At 40.1% G+C, this 14,536-nt stretch overlaps 1 protein-coding gene across 1 annotated transcript in view; it reads left to right on the top strand.

Moving 5' to 3' along the window:
• Positions 1–14,536, top strand: part of LOC124623006 (myrosinase 1-like) — an 80,172-nt gene that overhangs the window by 42,679 nt on the left and 22,957 nt on the right. Inside the window, exon 8 of the mRNA XM_047148797.1 lies at positions 4,363–4,511. Within this exon, the coding sequence (XP_047004753.1) occupies positions 4,363–4,511 (149 nt within the window). The remainder of the gene's footprint in view (positions 1–4,362; positions 4,512–14,536) is intronic.

A 14,536-nucleotide genomic window follows, 5' to 3' on the forward strand; every position in this document is an offset into this window, starting at 1 on the left:
ACAAACTTTCTGTCAGGACTGGAGAACAACAAATTACTTGATTTCATTTTCTACTAGCAGGTAGAATTCATGGCTACATTTACCACACTATCACATTTGGCTTGCATAGTGGGATATATAAAGATGTTTTTCAGGAAGGGTACTACACAAATACGAGTCAGAAGAGTAAACTCCAGAAATAACGCACCTGTATTGTGGTCTTGAAGGGTACAGAAAACTGCAGCGCAATGAACATTTGAACTGAACAACAGGAAACTCACGGTATTCATTAAAAATTACATTATGTGGCGAGAAAATAAGAAAGGGTATTGGGGACGGTGGTTGCGGGGGGGGGGGGGGGGGCGGACAGATGATACCTCAGCGGTATTAGAACCTGTTTGGTCATTACCTCAGCGGTATGCTGGTAGGCTTCGATGCTCGGAGGTAATCAGCCGTTAGTGTTAACTTCGTTAAATTACGTCGAGTAAGACGACTGGCGAGTGATAGAATAAAATAACTCGGCGATTATGTGGATTTCCCTATACCTTATGGGCTTCAACACTCACTGAATACTTGCATGGAACGTTTCCTAGTATCAATAAATGATCTCGATGAAACTTGGAGGGTGACTAGAAGAGGCCAAATAATGCAATACGTATTTTGTTGATTCCACCCAGTTTCACTTTTAAGGGATAAAACACACCCCGAAAGGTAATTTGGGGTATTAGGTTTGGAGGGAATGTTTTCGAAATGGTGATATGTACAAATGTGCCGCACACAAACGTTGATGCTTAATTAATGTTCTTAAAAATGTATGCTCTAATTTTTTACAATACTCCACCAGTATTAATGAGTTTTAAAAATGAAAACTTTTGTCAAAACATAAATTAAAGGAGCTTTGAAGCTACATACGTCCATGTGCAATAAAGCTGGGTTCTGAGACACCACTTTTGGAAAGTAAGCAATACACATTGTGCCTTCAGAGTATTTTCAACATCTCTAATTAAAATACTCATAATATAAAACACCATAATATAAAATATTCATAACTGATTAAAATATACATAAAACATCCGTTATTCGTCTGGTTATTTATTTTACTTGTATTTCTGTTGTTTTAAATTGTTACTTTACGTTTTTATTCATTTTTGTTTCCTGTTTTATTTTTTAGTTTACCTTTTGACATATGTGTATTTTGTTAGTTGAAAATAATAAATAACTCACATTATTATCGGAATTATTACAGTAACGTTAACCAATAAAGAAATGCTTAAAACACAACGTTTGCTTACACTATGCGCGTGAAATGAACGAAATTTACTCACGTAACATACATGACAGAGAACGAAATATACGTAAAACAAAGTTCATCAGGATTTCAAGTTTTTGCGGGTGAATCTTTAAATATCCTGATTTGTATTGGGTATCTTTCAGTACACAGGTAAGCCTTGACGCAGACAATTGATTATCTGTTAATGACTGCAGCTTGATAATATTATTTCTCAAGTAGAGACTGACATTACAATCATTCGATAGAACTATATCTGAAAATCTACTCACAAAGTTGTTCCAACATCGAAAACCGTACACATCTCACGGCAGTTCCTGCGCCGTCAAGTCCTTTGGGATGTTGGGGGAACGTTGTGAGAAAATTTTTCAGATTTAGTTCTGTTGAATTATTATGATGTCAGTCTCCACTCGAGAAATAATGTAATCAAACTGCAGTCACTTGTACATAATCAACTCTGTAAATGTCAAGAACGTTAATTACGTTTCAACCTTTATATGAGAAACATTTTTCATTTATCACCGTTTCGTTGGTATTCTTTCCAAATCCAATTACCTTTCGAGGTGCGTTTTACCCCTTGAAAGTAAAATTGGGCAGAAACATTAAAATACTTATTGCATTATTCTGCCCCCTCTACACAGCCGACAGATTTCTTCAGAATCGTTTATTGACACAAAATAAGAACGTCTATCAAGTTCCATTTATCATCCCAAGACTCATTAATTAAGTGTTGGAAGCAATAAACTGCATACAATAAACTGTCAACGGTGGAACTGACCGTTTTTGACTGGTGTAATCATAAAATTTCATGACACTACCTCCCTTATTTCCGCTTGCCGTACCCAGTTACATAATTATACCAAGCTCTATGCCGATTTAGCGAATTTTGCACGAAATCTCTAGACCCGTACAGATCCCTAATTCCCATTAAGAACGCTTATAGCTGGAATCGACATTATTGATTGTATTTTTTTCTGAGCACTCTAAAGAAATTTCCTTCAGCATGACAAAAATTAAAGTTTTGACAGGTAAGAGCAATGTTTTCTTACGAGGTATGTGCGAGGAAGTTGATTAAAGTTTACTGTTTCCTTGTCGTAAATTTTATGATGGCTCTAGTGAGAAGAAGTAATGTAAATTGTTATCGGACCCACGATCCGTGACTCTCTACTCCAATTTATGCACAAATCGTGCCAAGAGATTAGTGCCTTCTGTGCTAAGACTGTTAAACTTCGTTGATAATAGTGACAAAATTTGTAAAATAAGGGGAATTGTGGATCATTTCCAGATTCTTTCCATCTCGTTATAAATTTGTGCATAGGACGATAGTTTGGTTCTGTACAAAGATCGTGTCGTTTCCAAACAGGGCCTTCTATTCAAAGTTATATATTAGCATAAAGTGTTCTGTATTCTTTGTAGTTAAACTGGAAATATCCTTGACTTTATTATTTACGTGGGTGCAGCAACGGACATAAAAGAATAAAATTATCTTGGTGTAAACGTTGGAGTACCTGGAAGAGGCAGTGTCCTAACTTTATTAGAGCGATACCTTGGTAAAGCTCACACACTGTAAGTTGACAACTGGTACACTAGCCTGGTGTTACTTGCATATCTACATGACAAAGTGACTAATGCTTGTGGAGCAGCAAGGGAAAACGGTACATGCATGACTGCTGTATTCACAAAAAAAAAAAAAAAAAAATGACATCTGAGATCGAGTTTATGTTGACAGACAAACTTCTTCTTCTCGAGTGACAGGACAATCGGAAAATCAGGTTGCTTTCAAATCAGCATAAAAGCGAAATCACAAATCACAGCCGTTCACAGAAGCGGCATGAAGCTAAATTCAGTAGCCTGTTTACGAGAAACTGAAAATTAGTATAAAATATTTCTTCATTTTGTGGAGCTGTCTCTTGCTGAAAGCGCATGTGTTGTATAACTAGACGAGATATTTCAGTATCTCAATTTCAGTAGAAAACCGTCAACGAGATTTTAGAGATTCACCATGGACCGCAAACAGAGGGATGTCGTGGAAGGAGATCGGCTGGTCATGCTAATCCCTTACCCCAAACTGAGAGCCAATTTATCTCGCTAATCCCAGGAACATCGAAGAAGAAGACCGCAAAGAGGAAATGTATTGCACGCGCAAAACATGACAGGCGGAGTGATTCTAGGTACAATTGTATAAAATGTTATGCACCTTTACATTTGAATTATTGTTTCGGAAGATGCCGCACTTTGAAGTTGTACTAATGTAATAACGTATGTATTTTTTTGTCTCCTAATAAAGTACAGTTTTTAAAGACGGTAAGTATTTCTATATAAATATTACAGAAAGAAAGAATTTAACATCATAGTGCTACATTTTGCGTCTTAATTTCTGTCAGTAATAACAATAGACTGCTGAATCGCATAAACACACACCACTAGAAAATCAAGCGCACATGGCAGGAGGCCGTTCAGATTAAACTTGCAATGACATGTTTAAGTAGACCACGCACGCATTTCATCTTCGTAAAGGGAAATGAAATACAGTACATCGGATACCATATTTTGGTAGGAACTCATTGATGTCTACGAAGAGAGAGCCAGAATATCTTGATTTTTTGTTGTTCCATTTCGTGCTTTGTATACTCTATAGACGTTGCCAAATTTCTCTCCTCTTCAATTTCTTCAACTTGGAGTGATGCTGATACCCATCGTCTCCATTCATTTGTTTTACGTATTCAAATCTTTGTCTTTCTGTACAGTTTTTTCTTTCCACGGAGTAGACTAGTGTCACGAAAGTTACTCTCTGAAGTCTTAAATAATGTCGTTATCATTCAGTCCCTTTTTCTAGTAAGCGTTTTGCACATATTTCATTCATCCCGAACATCTGTATGTCTTAACATTTCAGTTCGGTTTCAGTATCCTTTTGTACCACAGTTTGCTTGCTACTACGCACATAAAATTAAGTTACAACACTTATGTATTCTGCCTACTGAACTCACAGGTTCTGTAAACCCCTCTTCACTTTTCAGCTGATGCTTACCGTAAAGTGTTCTCATTTCATCCGATCCATACCTAAGCAGGCTTTTCTTTCTTTTTTAAAATTTTAGGTTCAGCTGACTTCATCGGGATTAACACGTATACAACTACCATCGTCGAGCCTGGAGACTCTGGTGGTGTGCCGTCCTTTGAGCTGGACACCGGCGTCATCAGGTACCAGAACGAATCTTGGCCGGGCAGCTCCGCGTCGTGGCTGAAGGTACGTGGAGGGCGTTGTTTTGTAAACTTAGCTGTTACTAATGAGAACAGTGTCAGGTACCAATCATCAGATGATACTGCAGACGTCATGATGTTGTTGACTGGCATGTATACTGATGGCACAAACCACTAAATATGAAATCTCTTCACAGTGAGTGAGATGTGGGTGGTTGCCTTTAACTGTTTGTGTAGGTGTGATTTATAATAGTGCACGGTCAGCTGTGTCGAATTTGTGTTCTCGATAACTGAGAGAGAGAGAGAGATGAAAGGGGACAGGGAGATACGGAGGACGGGGAGAGAGGGACGGACGGAGAGAGAGAGAGATACAGAGAGAGAAACGCGCTGCCGGTACACACCTTATTCTTTCCGAATAGGGAAACCGGGCTTAATGTTACCTTCAACCAGACTTGACACTATTAACAGTATCTTCTGACAAACCACGTATAGACACTATAGAGAGATTACTTATGGAACCCTGGAGTAAGGTGCGGCGTCTGCTGGTGAGGAACTTGAACCACACACAAAAGTTCACATGCAAGCGTACTTGATAATACTGCGTGAAGAGTCTTTTCCACAAATTGCGTTAAGACAACATAGAATACAGACATGTGTTGTGTATGGACACACACATCACTCTGTGTCCTGAGTTATGACAGTAAATGAAAAAACGCGCCTGGAGATAGTCTACGTAAATCTCTGTACATTGTTCTGCACTGCTAGACTGGAAATTGATTCTTAGTCGTCCAGTACGACAGTTATTGGGCTCTTCCAAGAAAAGCGACTGCCTCCACCACGAGCATGGCTCGCTTGTCAGTTTACAGACAAACTACATCTTCCCAGAATTTCCCGTCCAGTTCCCGCATGTAAGTAGATAAAATGACTCCACCGAGAACATGTTTAAGTAGTGGAGCTATTTTCAGTTTATTGATTACTTATTTGGTGTAGTTGAGTGAGCTTTTATGTAACGTATGTTCCTGTGAACAACGGCTGAGAAGGGCTTAGTTCGTCAGTGTGACGTCAGTGATTTAGTGTCGGTTGAAAGGTATTGAATTAGTAAAGGTGGTATCTTGCAGCTGTCTGCCGTTAAGAGCATACTGTGAAGCCTTGCAACCTTGTTGTAGTCATTTGGTGGTGAATTAATGAATGACCAGAAAGTTACTTCGCTTCCCTCATCATTTATTGTGATACTAGTAGACTCGGTAAATCTCTTCCATTCAGGAAATGCTGTCACTTATAGAGTGGGGTGCACAGGTTACAGTCACTTACCACTCACGCACAAGGCACCTTGCAAGGCGAAGCAAAAATATATGATGGAAACTGATCATGTTTAAATCTAGAACACTAATCTGCTTAATACATTACTTGATTTGTCTTGAATTATCTCAAGTTCTATAGTGTCTAGTAGGTGACCTACTTCCGTTACAGATGGAACCAACATAAGGCTCTGAGCCTCTTCAGATGTTGAGAGAGTGGAGGCCGGGGCGATACATTTGATACCCTGAAGCTGTGAAAAGCATTCCAGCCGCTGATAGTGGAGACAATGAAATCGGCATTGACGTATACGTATTGACAGCATGTCCCATTGGGGCAGGTTGTTCAGTGTATTAAACGGTAGACAGCTCCGGCTGTTCAGCTCTTTTACATAATAACTCATTTAATAACAGAAAATAAATACTTAATAAAATAAGAATCACTATATAAACAAGAGCATATTCCATGCAGAGTTAAAGTACTTTGTGAAAAATGAACTATACAGGCGCGTCTTCCATTGCATTCCACTGATTTATAATGCGAGCTGCGTAAGGGTCGGTATAGCTTTGTGAAATATAAATATCCTATAGTTGTCTTTTGGGACGCAGTGCGGCAGAGAGAATGGGAAATTTCCTACTCACTCATCTTTTTGCAGACCTTTGAAGGAGAGAAGTGCGTGACGTCTATCCGTCGACCTATTTTCTGTGACGCTCATAGCCTCCAAACCCCCCCCCCCCCCCGTTTTTTCATCGTGTTTGACGCCTGTAACACTATGCGTCCCTTAATATGGATCTACGGAACTTCGACATGTTACAAACATATGATATTCGTTCTTAAATCACGTCATTTAACAATATACATTAATTTTATACCATTAAAACACATTTTAATTATCTTCTCTTTTTATAGCCCCTGAAACGCAGAAACTAAAAGTCCTTGAAACAAAATAAACAACACGTTTTTGTCGAAAACTGAGTGTAGTTTAATTTCGTCCTAGGAAGCATTTCAGGGAAAAGCCATGGTTTCCGAGACGAACAAGAAAAACACAAGAGACTGACCTTTACCGCCTGACATCCCCATTCCCACTATGCAAGACTTTTAGTATGTTATTCATTACACACCATCAATCACTGTACAAAAGTTTACGGCTACACAGATTTTTTCCCCTAATTTGCTTTATGTGACTGGGCTAAAAACACTGCAAGGAAAAGCGTTTTGCTTCTGCGTTTCAATAGGTGTAATTCATTTACAACTGCATGACGTTATCTGTGCACTGCACTGCAGCTTCTACACTCTAAACCATTTGGCGTTGGAACGAGTAGTTTCGAGGTACTTTTTGTGTATCCAAGGGAAAACCCAAAGATCTGCCTCGGTCTAGAGGCAGAGCGCTTTCAGACGAGTTTTGTGCCTACAGAGTACTAACCCCTGTGTGAACCGACAGTTGGGCATTTTTCTGGTGAGAAGAAAAAATAAATAAATCAGCATTCCGATCGACAACAACTGACAGAATGAGTAACTTAACAAACAGTTATCCACAGTGTACTGTAACAGCTTAAAGCAAGTCTTCCAGTCTCGATAGCATACCAGTAAGATTCCTTTCACAGTTTGCTGATCCAATACTTTGACACCTTTCCTAACAAGAGACCCCAAACCGAATTGCGTGCCTGTGTTGTAAGCTACAGTTGTGGGAGTGGATTCTTGGGTCCCTGTCTGAAATGTCACAGGGCGTAGTAATTGGTGGGAAATCATTGAGTTAAACAGAATTGATATCCGATGTTCCCCAAGCAAGTGTATAGGTCCTCTACTGTCCCTCATCTACATAAACGATTTAGCAGACAATCTCAGCAGCTCTCTTAGATTGTTTCATGTGATGCTGTCATTTACCGTCTAGTAAAGACATCAGGTAAACAAAACTTTTTTCAAAATGGCTTAGACACGATATCTGAATGGCGCGAAAAGTGGAAATTGTCTCTCGATAGAGAAAAGTATAAGGTCATCCACGGGAGTTCGAAATCCGTTAAATTGCGGTTACACAATAAATCACACAAATTTAAAAGGTCTCAATTCGACTAAACACTTTGGAAAATCTTAAACTGGAAGGATAACATAGATAATATCGTTGTTGGTACTACGCTTAGAAGATGCAACAGGAATGCTAAAGAGACTGCCTCCACTACACTTGTTCATACTCTGCTAAGGTAGCACTGTGCTGTATGGGATCCTTAAGAGATAGGATGAATGGAGGGCATCAAAGGTAGCTCATGTGGTATCACCGCGAAATAGGGAACAGAACGACGCGGATATGATAAGGGGGCTGGGATGACAATCATTAAATCAAAGGCGTTTTTCGCGAAATTTCAGTCAGCAGGTTTCCCTTCCATTTGCTTCCCCATACTACAACTCTGGGTGTCCTAAACCACTGATTAGCAAAATCAGTAAATGCAAGAAATCTAGACACGCTCAGAAATATATCTGACTAGTTTCACTAACGTGTGAATGTTTGTTGTGTATCTGGTGGAGGGTACATTAAACACTCCGGAAAATGTAATGAGGATTTTATCATAACGGAGCTGAAAAAAAAAACGCCGATTTCAACGGCCATTATTTGCATTCCTTGTGATTTTAGGTATATGCGCATTAGCCCAAGGTCTGTTGTATCTATTCTAAACAAAACGTTCGTAGCACAATGGTAAGCTTGAATTTACCCAACCATCTATCTTTATTCATGTGGAAAATGTGGCGTTGCTAAATCGATTTTTTTTTATGCTCTCTGTATACTGGCAGGGCCCTGTATCCTCCAGTTAACTTTGTGTATTGTCTTTTAAATATCGACCTAGGAAAACTGTATTTCGCATTAAAATCCACGGAAACTCAGAATACACGGCTTCCATGGGAACGCCATGAAAAGGTAAACTTCACAGTAATCAAGTACGGTCCAAATAGGGGCCTGCGAAACCCGCAGTTAAGTGAAACTTAAAATTTAACACGCTGATAAAACTGAATACCGCCGCAGCTTATTAGGTAACTGGTACAAGGCTGCCGGAATTAACACGGTGGTTTTCGCATCAGTGAATCTTTCATTGTATTACACTTGACAATAAACTAGCCCATTACTGAGACGTGCCCCACACTGTCGACTGTACTCACGAGTCAGTATGAGGGAAGCCTCCATATTCCTTATTCGGAACTAAGTCTTCCAGTTTTGTCAGCATTCAGAAAAGAAACATTTGACGCTGTTCCGAGGCTACTTTCTTTATGTACTTACACAATTTCTGTTCAGCTCTGCTGTTTATAAATCTGCCTGTGGATCAGATTTGACGCCTTCTCTCCCTTCGAAAACCGTCGGCTATTCCTATTTGTAAACTAGCATCAGTTATTGGCGTAGTTTCAGACAGCCATGCGTGTAATTTAGTTCAGTATTTTTAGAGGCCCCTAATAATGACTGTTTCTCTTCCTGTGCAATCCGTACGTGGCCGAAATGTTACTCACTTACTCCAAAGCAAAAAATTCTATCTTGCACTGTCTCCTAGCATTATCACTCCAGGGCCGTAAAGAAGTTTCCCTACGTGTTAACTGCGACATACGTCGTTCGTTTACCGTATTTATTAGAGCTCTAACTTTCTGGGATTTACCTGCAGCCACGTCTGGCACCTACACGTAACAAGTCTAACCCCTATTGGCTATACTCGCTTCTTTGCGTCACGCTAGCTGCGACTGCATTAATCTACGAAGCCGACCCCCTGTAATTCACCACATACATGTCCTTAACTTCTTAATCTTGTAATTTTAACGAACATAACAAAAGAAGAAATTAAAAGTACGAACAGATTTACATATTCGTCTCCAGATCTGTTCGCATGAACAAGTAGAAAAAAATTCACTAAATTAATTATTCACGGCATAAATATTCTAATGATACTTTTTCGTAAGAAGGTCCACGGCCTCCAGCAATTTTGTGTAAGAAAGCACTATATCTAGTAGACTGCACAATCATATACTTTATTCATTGTGCGATAGGCCAATGCCGACAATAAGTCGTTTTCAAGAACCTAGTAAAGAATTTATGAACATTGGCGAGTATTACATTAAATATATACATCATGGAAAACAATTAAACGCCGGCCAAAGTGGCCGTGCGGTTAAAGGCGCTGCAGTCTGGAACCGCAAGACCGCTACGGTCGCAGGTTCGAATCCTGCCTCGGGCATGGATGTTTGTGATGTCCTTAGGTTAGTTAGGTTTAACTAGTTCTAAGTTCTAGGGGACTAATGACCTCAGCAGTTGAGTCCCATAGTGCTCAGAGCCATTTGAACAATTAAACATGACAACAATTGTGCTTAAATTTTATAGAACCAGTAATTCTCACTTATATATAAATATTATGTGATGTGTCAAATTTGTTGTGGAATACAGTCGAAAAGTTATACGATGTGCGAATCCATATGTGGAGCAATTAATCTACGTCAATGACTATGAACGAAAACATCTTACTACAAAAATACAACCACGTCATATGTCAACCACAAGACTCCCACACACAGACTGATGCTGTTCTAATTTGGATGATAATCAATGATGTACATCTTTGTGTACTACATTATTTGTAGCATGGCAATAAGAGAAAATTGACCTTATGTACAAAACCAGTTCTCAGGAAGCATATGTAACGTCAAATTGATTAATAAAGCGTGTGTTACACAATCACAATGGTATACATGAAATACATGGGTTATAAAATAATATTTAAACATATTGCACACACAAATCCAAGTACGTAATTTAAGTGACAGTCAGTACGAAATGGTTATAAGAACGACATAGCGTGGCAATAAAATAATGTTCGTAATATTGGTATTACCAAGGACGAAATATTTATAATAAAATAGCTACCAGAAAGGGGTGCATTCTTTCACCCTGTTTTTCTACAATGCAATTCTTATACCCCTAGTACAGAAATTCATCGGTTCAATGAAATTCAAAAAATGTATGTAACGCCTGCTCAACACTTACACATTTCTGCTATTCCTCACTGCAATAGGATTGTAGAAAGAGTCTGTAATTGAAACTAAAGTAATGCACATTCATTATTAATAGGGATGGATGTGAGAGATGTAACTGAGAAATGATAGACGTATTTATAAACGAAATGCGGGTAGTGATATTAAGGAGCTTTTCTGCTTCTAAACTGAGGATGGATGTATTGCGTTTTAGACGTACAATGTGACAGCATTCATCGTAGTCTCATACCTATAAGGTATATCTTCAAGTATACCATTTTGACATTGTAACAAATGTTTAATTAATTTATTTTGTGGTTGTAACATATGTTCCATAAAATCTGCTTTCCTACACAAGGTCAATTTGACTTGCTGGCATACCAACAAAGCATGTAATATGTAAAGACGTACATTGTCGACGGTCATCTAAATTAGAACAGCTGATTGTAGAGAAGTCTCGTGGTTCATACATAAAAAGACGTGGGTGTTTGCTTCTAGGCCGATGTTTTCGCTCTTAGATTGTGATATAGATTCATTATTTCACGTATGGGTTCACAAATTGAATGAATTTTAGATTGTATTCCCAATAAGTAATAAACATTTCATAATTGGCTCAAATGGCTCTGAGCACTATGCGACTTAACTTCTGAGGTCATCAGTTGCCTAGAACTTAGAACTAATTAAACCTAACCAACCTAAGGACATCACACACATCCATGCCCGAGGCAGGACTCGAACCTGCGACCGTAACGGTCACGCGGTTCCAGACTAAAGCGCTCAGAACCGCACGGCCACACTGGCCGACAAACATTACATAATTCTTATGTATAAGTAAGAAAGACTGTTTCTACAGAATTTAAACATAAATGTAGTTATGTTTAATGGTTTTCCTCGGTGTATGTAATTAATGTAGTACTCGTCAATCTTTGTGTATTCTTTCATAGGTACTTGTAAACGTCTTCGTGTTTTAAGTTGCCCAATCGCACAACGAATAATGTACGTGAGTGTACAGTGTACTATGGATAATGTTGCCTTTCACAAAATTAGTATTGTATGTTTTACGTACAAAATGAAAACAGATCTTGAATGAAATATGAGTACGTAAATAAGGTAGCACTATCAAATCAGTACCGTGTTTCAGTCGAAGTAACAACAGTTGTGGCGTGTACTGCAAGTTGCTAGTGTCAACTAGGTGCAATATTTTGGTGTTGGATACTGAAGCAATCATCAGGTGCGCTGGTAAACAGGACATGTCGAAAGCCTGGAGTCGCTTATGTTCTCACTCCACATCCCTCTCGCCCGATGTTCAGATACGTAAAAAAAGAGAGAGGCATTAAATCTTCGTACTCACGTACAAGCCTATATCGAACTCATGGATAAAATTATATTGGAACACAGCACCAACTAAAGCAATCGTAACAAGAAATCCGACATTGATACAAATGGTAAAATTAATAAATATATTTTTGCTGTCAAAATTTTGCTACTTGGACAATGTCTAAGTCCGCAGCTCGTGGTCGTGCGGTAGCGTTCTCGCTTCCCACGCCCGGGTTCCCGGGTTCGATTCCCGGCGGGATCAGGGATTTTCTCTGCCTCGTGATGACTGGGTCTTGTGTGATGTCCTTAGGTTAGTTAGGTTTAAGTAGTTCTAAGTTCTAGGGGACTGATGGCCATAGTTGTTAAGTCCCACAGTGCTCAGAACCATTTGAACCATTTTTTGAACAATTTATAAATCTTCCAAAAGAATTGGGACGAGTTGTAACACAAGCGATCTTCTGACTACTGTGGCGTAGATACGTATTTTATGTTGTACACACCGCATGTACTCTAAAACCAGAAGGATAACGCCTCCGCATGATCGACATTATGTGAAAGTGCGCTGCTTTGCTGAAACACAGAATTTTCAATATAAAAATAAATAGCAGCTTTCGTAGACAGATACAGACGATACTACGCTACAGATCCAGTAAGCCGCACAAATATCCCATCTACACTCGGTTACAGGCGTAGCTACTACGTGTAGAAGAGCTACAAAACAGAAAGCGCCCTCAATCCAAGAGACAAATCTGAAACGAACCTATACGGGGCTCTCCGGAGCGACATACTCAGGAACACTTCTGAGTCGAAGTTTCTGCAACACCACTGGTAGAACCGAAGACGGAAGCACTTGGTACAAGGCTGTTTACACAACGTTACCGACCAATAAAAACTGGCTGGCATACGCTTGATCCAGAGTGAAGTGTGTGACACGTTCTGTGAACTACGCCCTCTGGAGCACAGGACCACGTGGCGGACCGTCGCAGCGGTTTGGCAATTGTTCTACCTGACAAAAGAGTGAGGAGTGCAAAGTGAAGAAGACGAAGAAACGAAACGGAACTCTACGTACTGAGACGGTATGTGAAGTTATTTTAATGACTGCAATATCGAGTCAAATTTACTGAGATGTTTGGAGTATGATCCCCTTGTCAGTATGACGTTGCATATCCTCTGGCTTTGATACGCTCACTGATTCATTTGGGAAGGTTGTCGTAACGCTGTTGTGTCCTCTCCTTAGCCAAGCTGGTCCACAGGCGGTGTAACTGCTTCTTGTTATTCCGAATACTGGCACCGGGACGGATTTGACGTGTGAGCTGACACCAAACGTGTTCTATCGGGGGCATATCGCGGATCTTACTGGCCACAGCAGTACGTCAGCACATGCAGACAACACATTGAGAAACATAACACGTGTTGACGAGCATTCTCGTTTCGAAAAATTAGACCAAGGCAATGTCACGTGAGAGGTATCAAATGAGAAGGCACAATGTCCGTGACGTAACGTTGCAGAATGACGTTCCATGAAGCATTATTAGCAATTACCTGAAACCATACCCGATGGTTCACCACACCAAGACGCCTGGAGACCGTTGTGCATCTCCAAAACATTGGATGAATGGAACCTCTTACCACGTTGCAGCCATATGCGCCGAAATCGAAGATCAGGGTAGTGCAGAACCATGATTGGTCACCGAACGCAATGTGATGCCATCCACGAGGAACCATGTTTCCCAGTCACAGCATCACCCCAAACGCAGCCGTTTGTGTTGTGGTGTTAACTGCAGTCCATGCACGGCGCGATAGTGCCTTAATGTGGCTGCTGCCAGTCTGCGACCAATGGCGTGGGATGACACAGAATGTTGCATAGAGTCCATTACTTGTTCTTGGGTCGAAGGTGCAGATGTGAAGGGGTTACGATGTGCTTGGTACACAGGATTTCGATCCACCTTTCTAAAGTTCATAAGTGGTCGACCTGAATCTTGACGAGTATGCCTGCCCTCATGTGTCCCTGCAGAAAAACACTGGACCACTGTCACGTCAGACAGCCCCAAAAATTGAGTTATTGTACGATTTCACCAAATGGATTCTGAAAATGAGACCGGTATAAAACTCTTTCTGCTGCTGTCTCATACTGCTATTCCGCATCCCCATTACCTTCAAAACAGTCTCTGCACACGATGCCGTTAACGTCCCTTGTATATCATACGGCTGTTAACAACACTAAACACCAACAACACAGAAATGTTCTGGTGGTCGTTCTACTGTCACAGAGAACTGCAACACTATCATTTATATTCCTGTCAGTGGTGTGCACGTGTACGCTGTTACACGGACATTCGATCATGTCTGGGTGCTCCACATTTATAGCCCGGCGGTATTGTAAACGAATACTCAGCCTGATCAACAGAAACCCACCGAACCACTTTGACACAACTGCAAGCACGGCACCAGACGTTCAGGAAT

This window comes from Schistocerca americana, chromosome 7 (assembly GCF_021461395.2).
Source record: "Schistocerca americana isolate TAMUIC-IGC-003095 chromosome 7, iqSchAmer2.1, whole genome shotgun sequence".
NCBI classification, from domain to species: domain Eukaryota; kingdom Metazoa; phylum Arthropoda; class Insecta; order Orthoptera; family Acrididae; genus Schistocerca; species Schistocerca americana.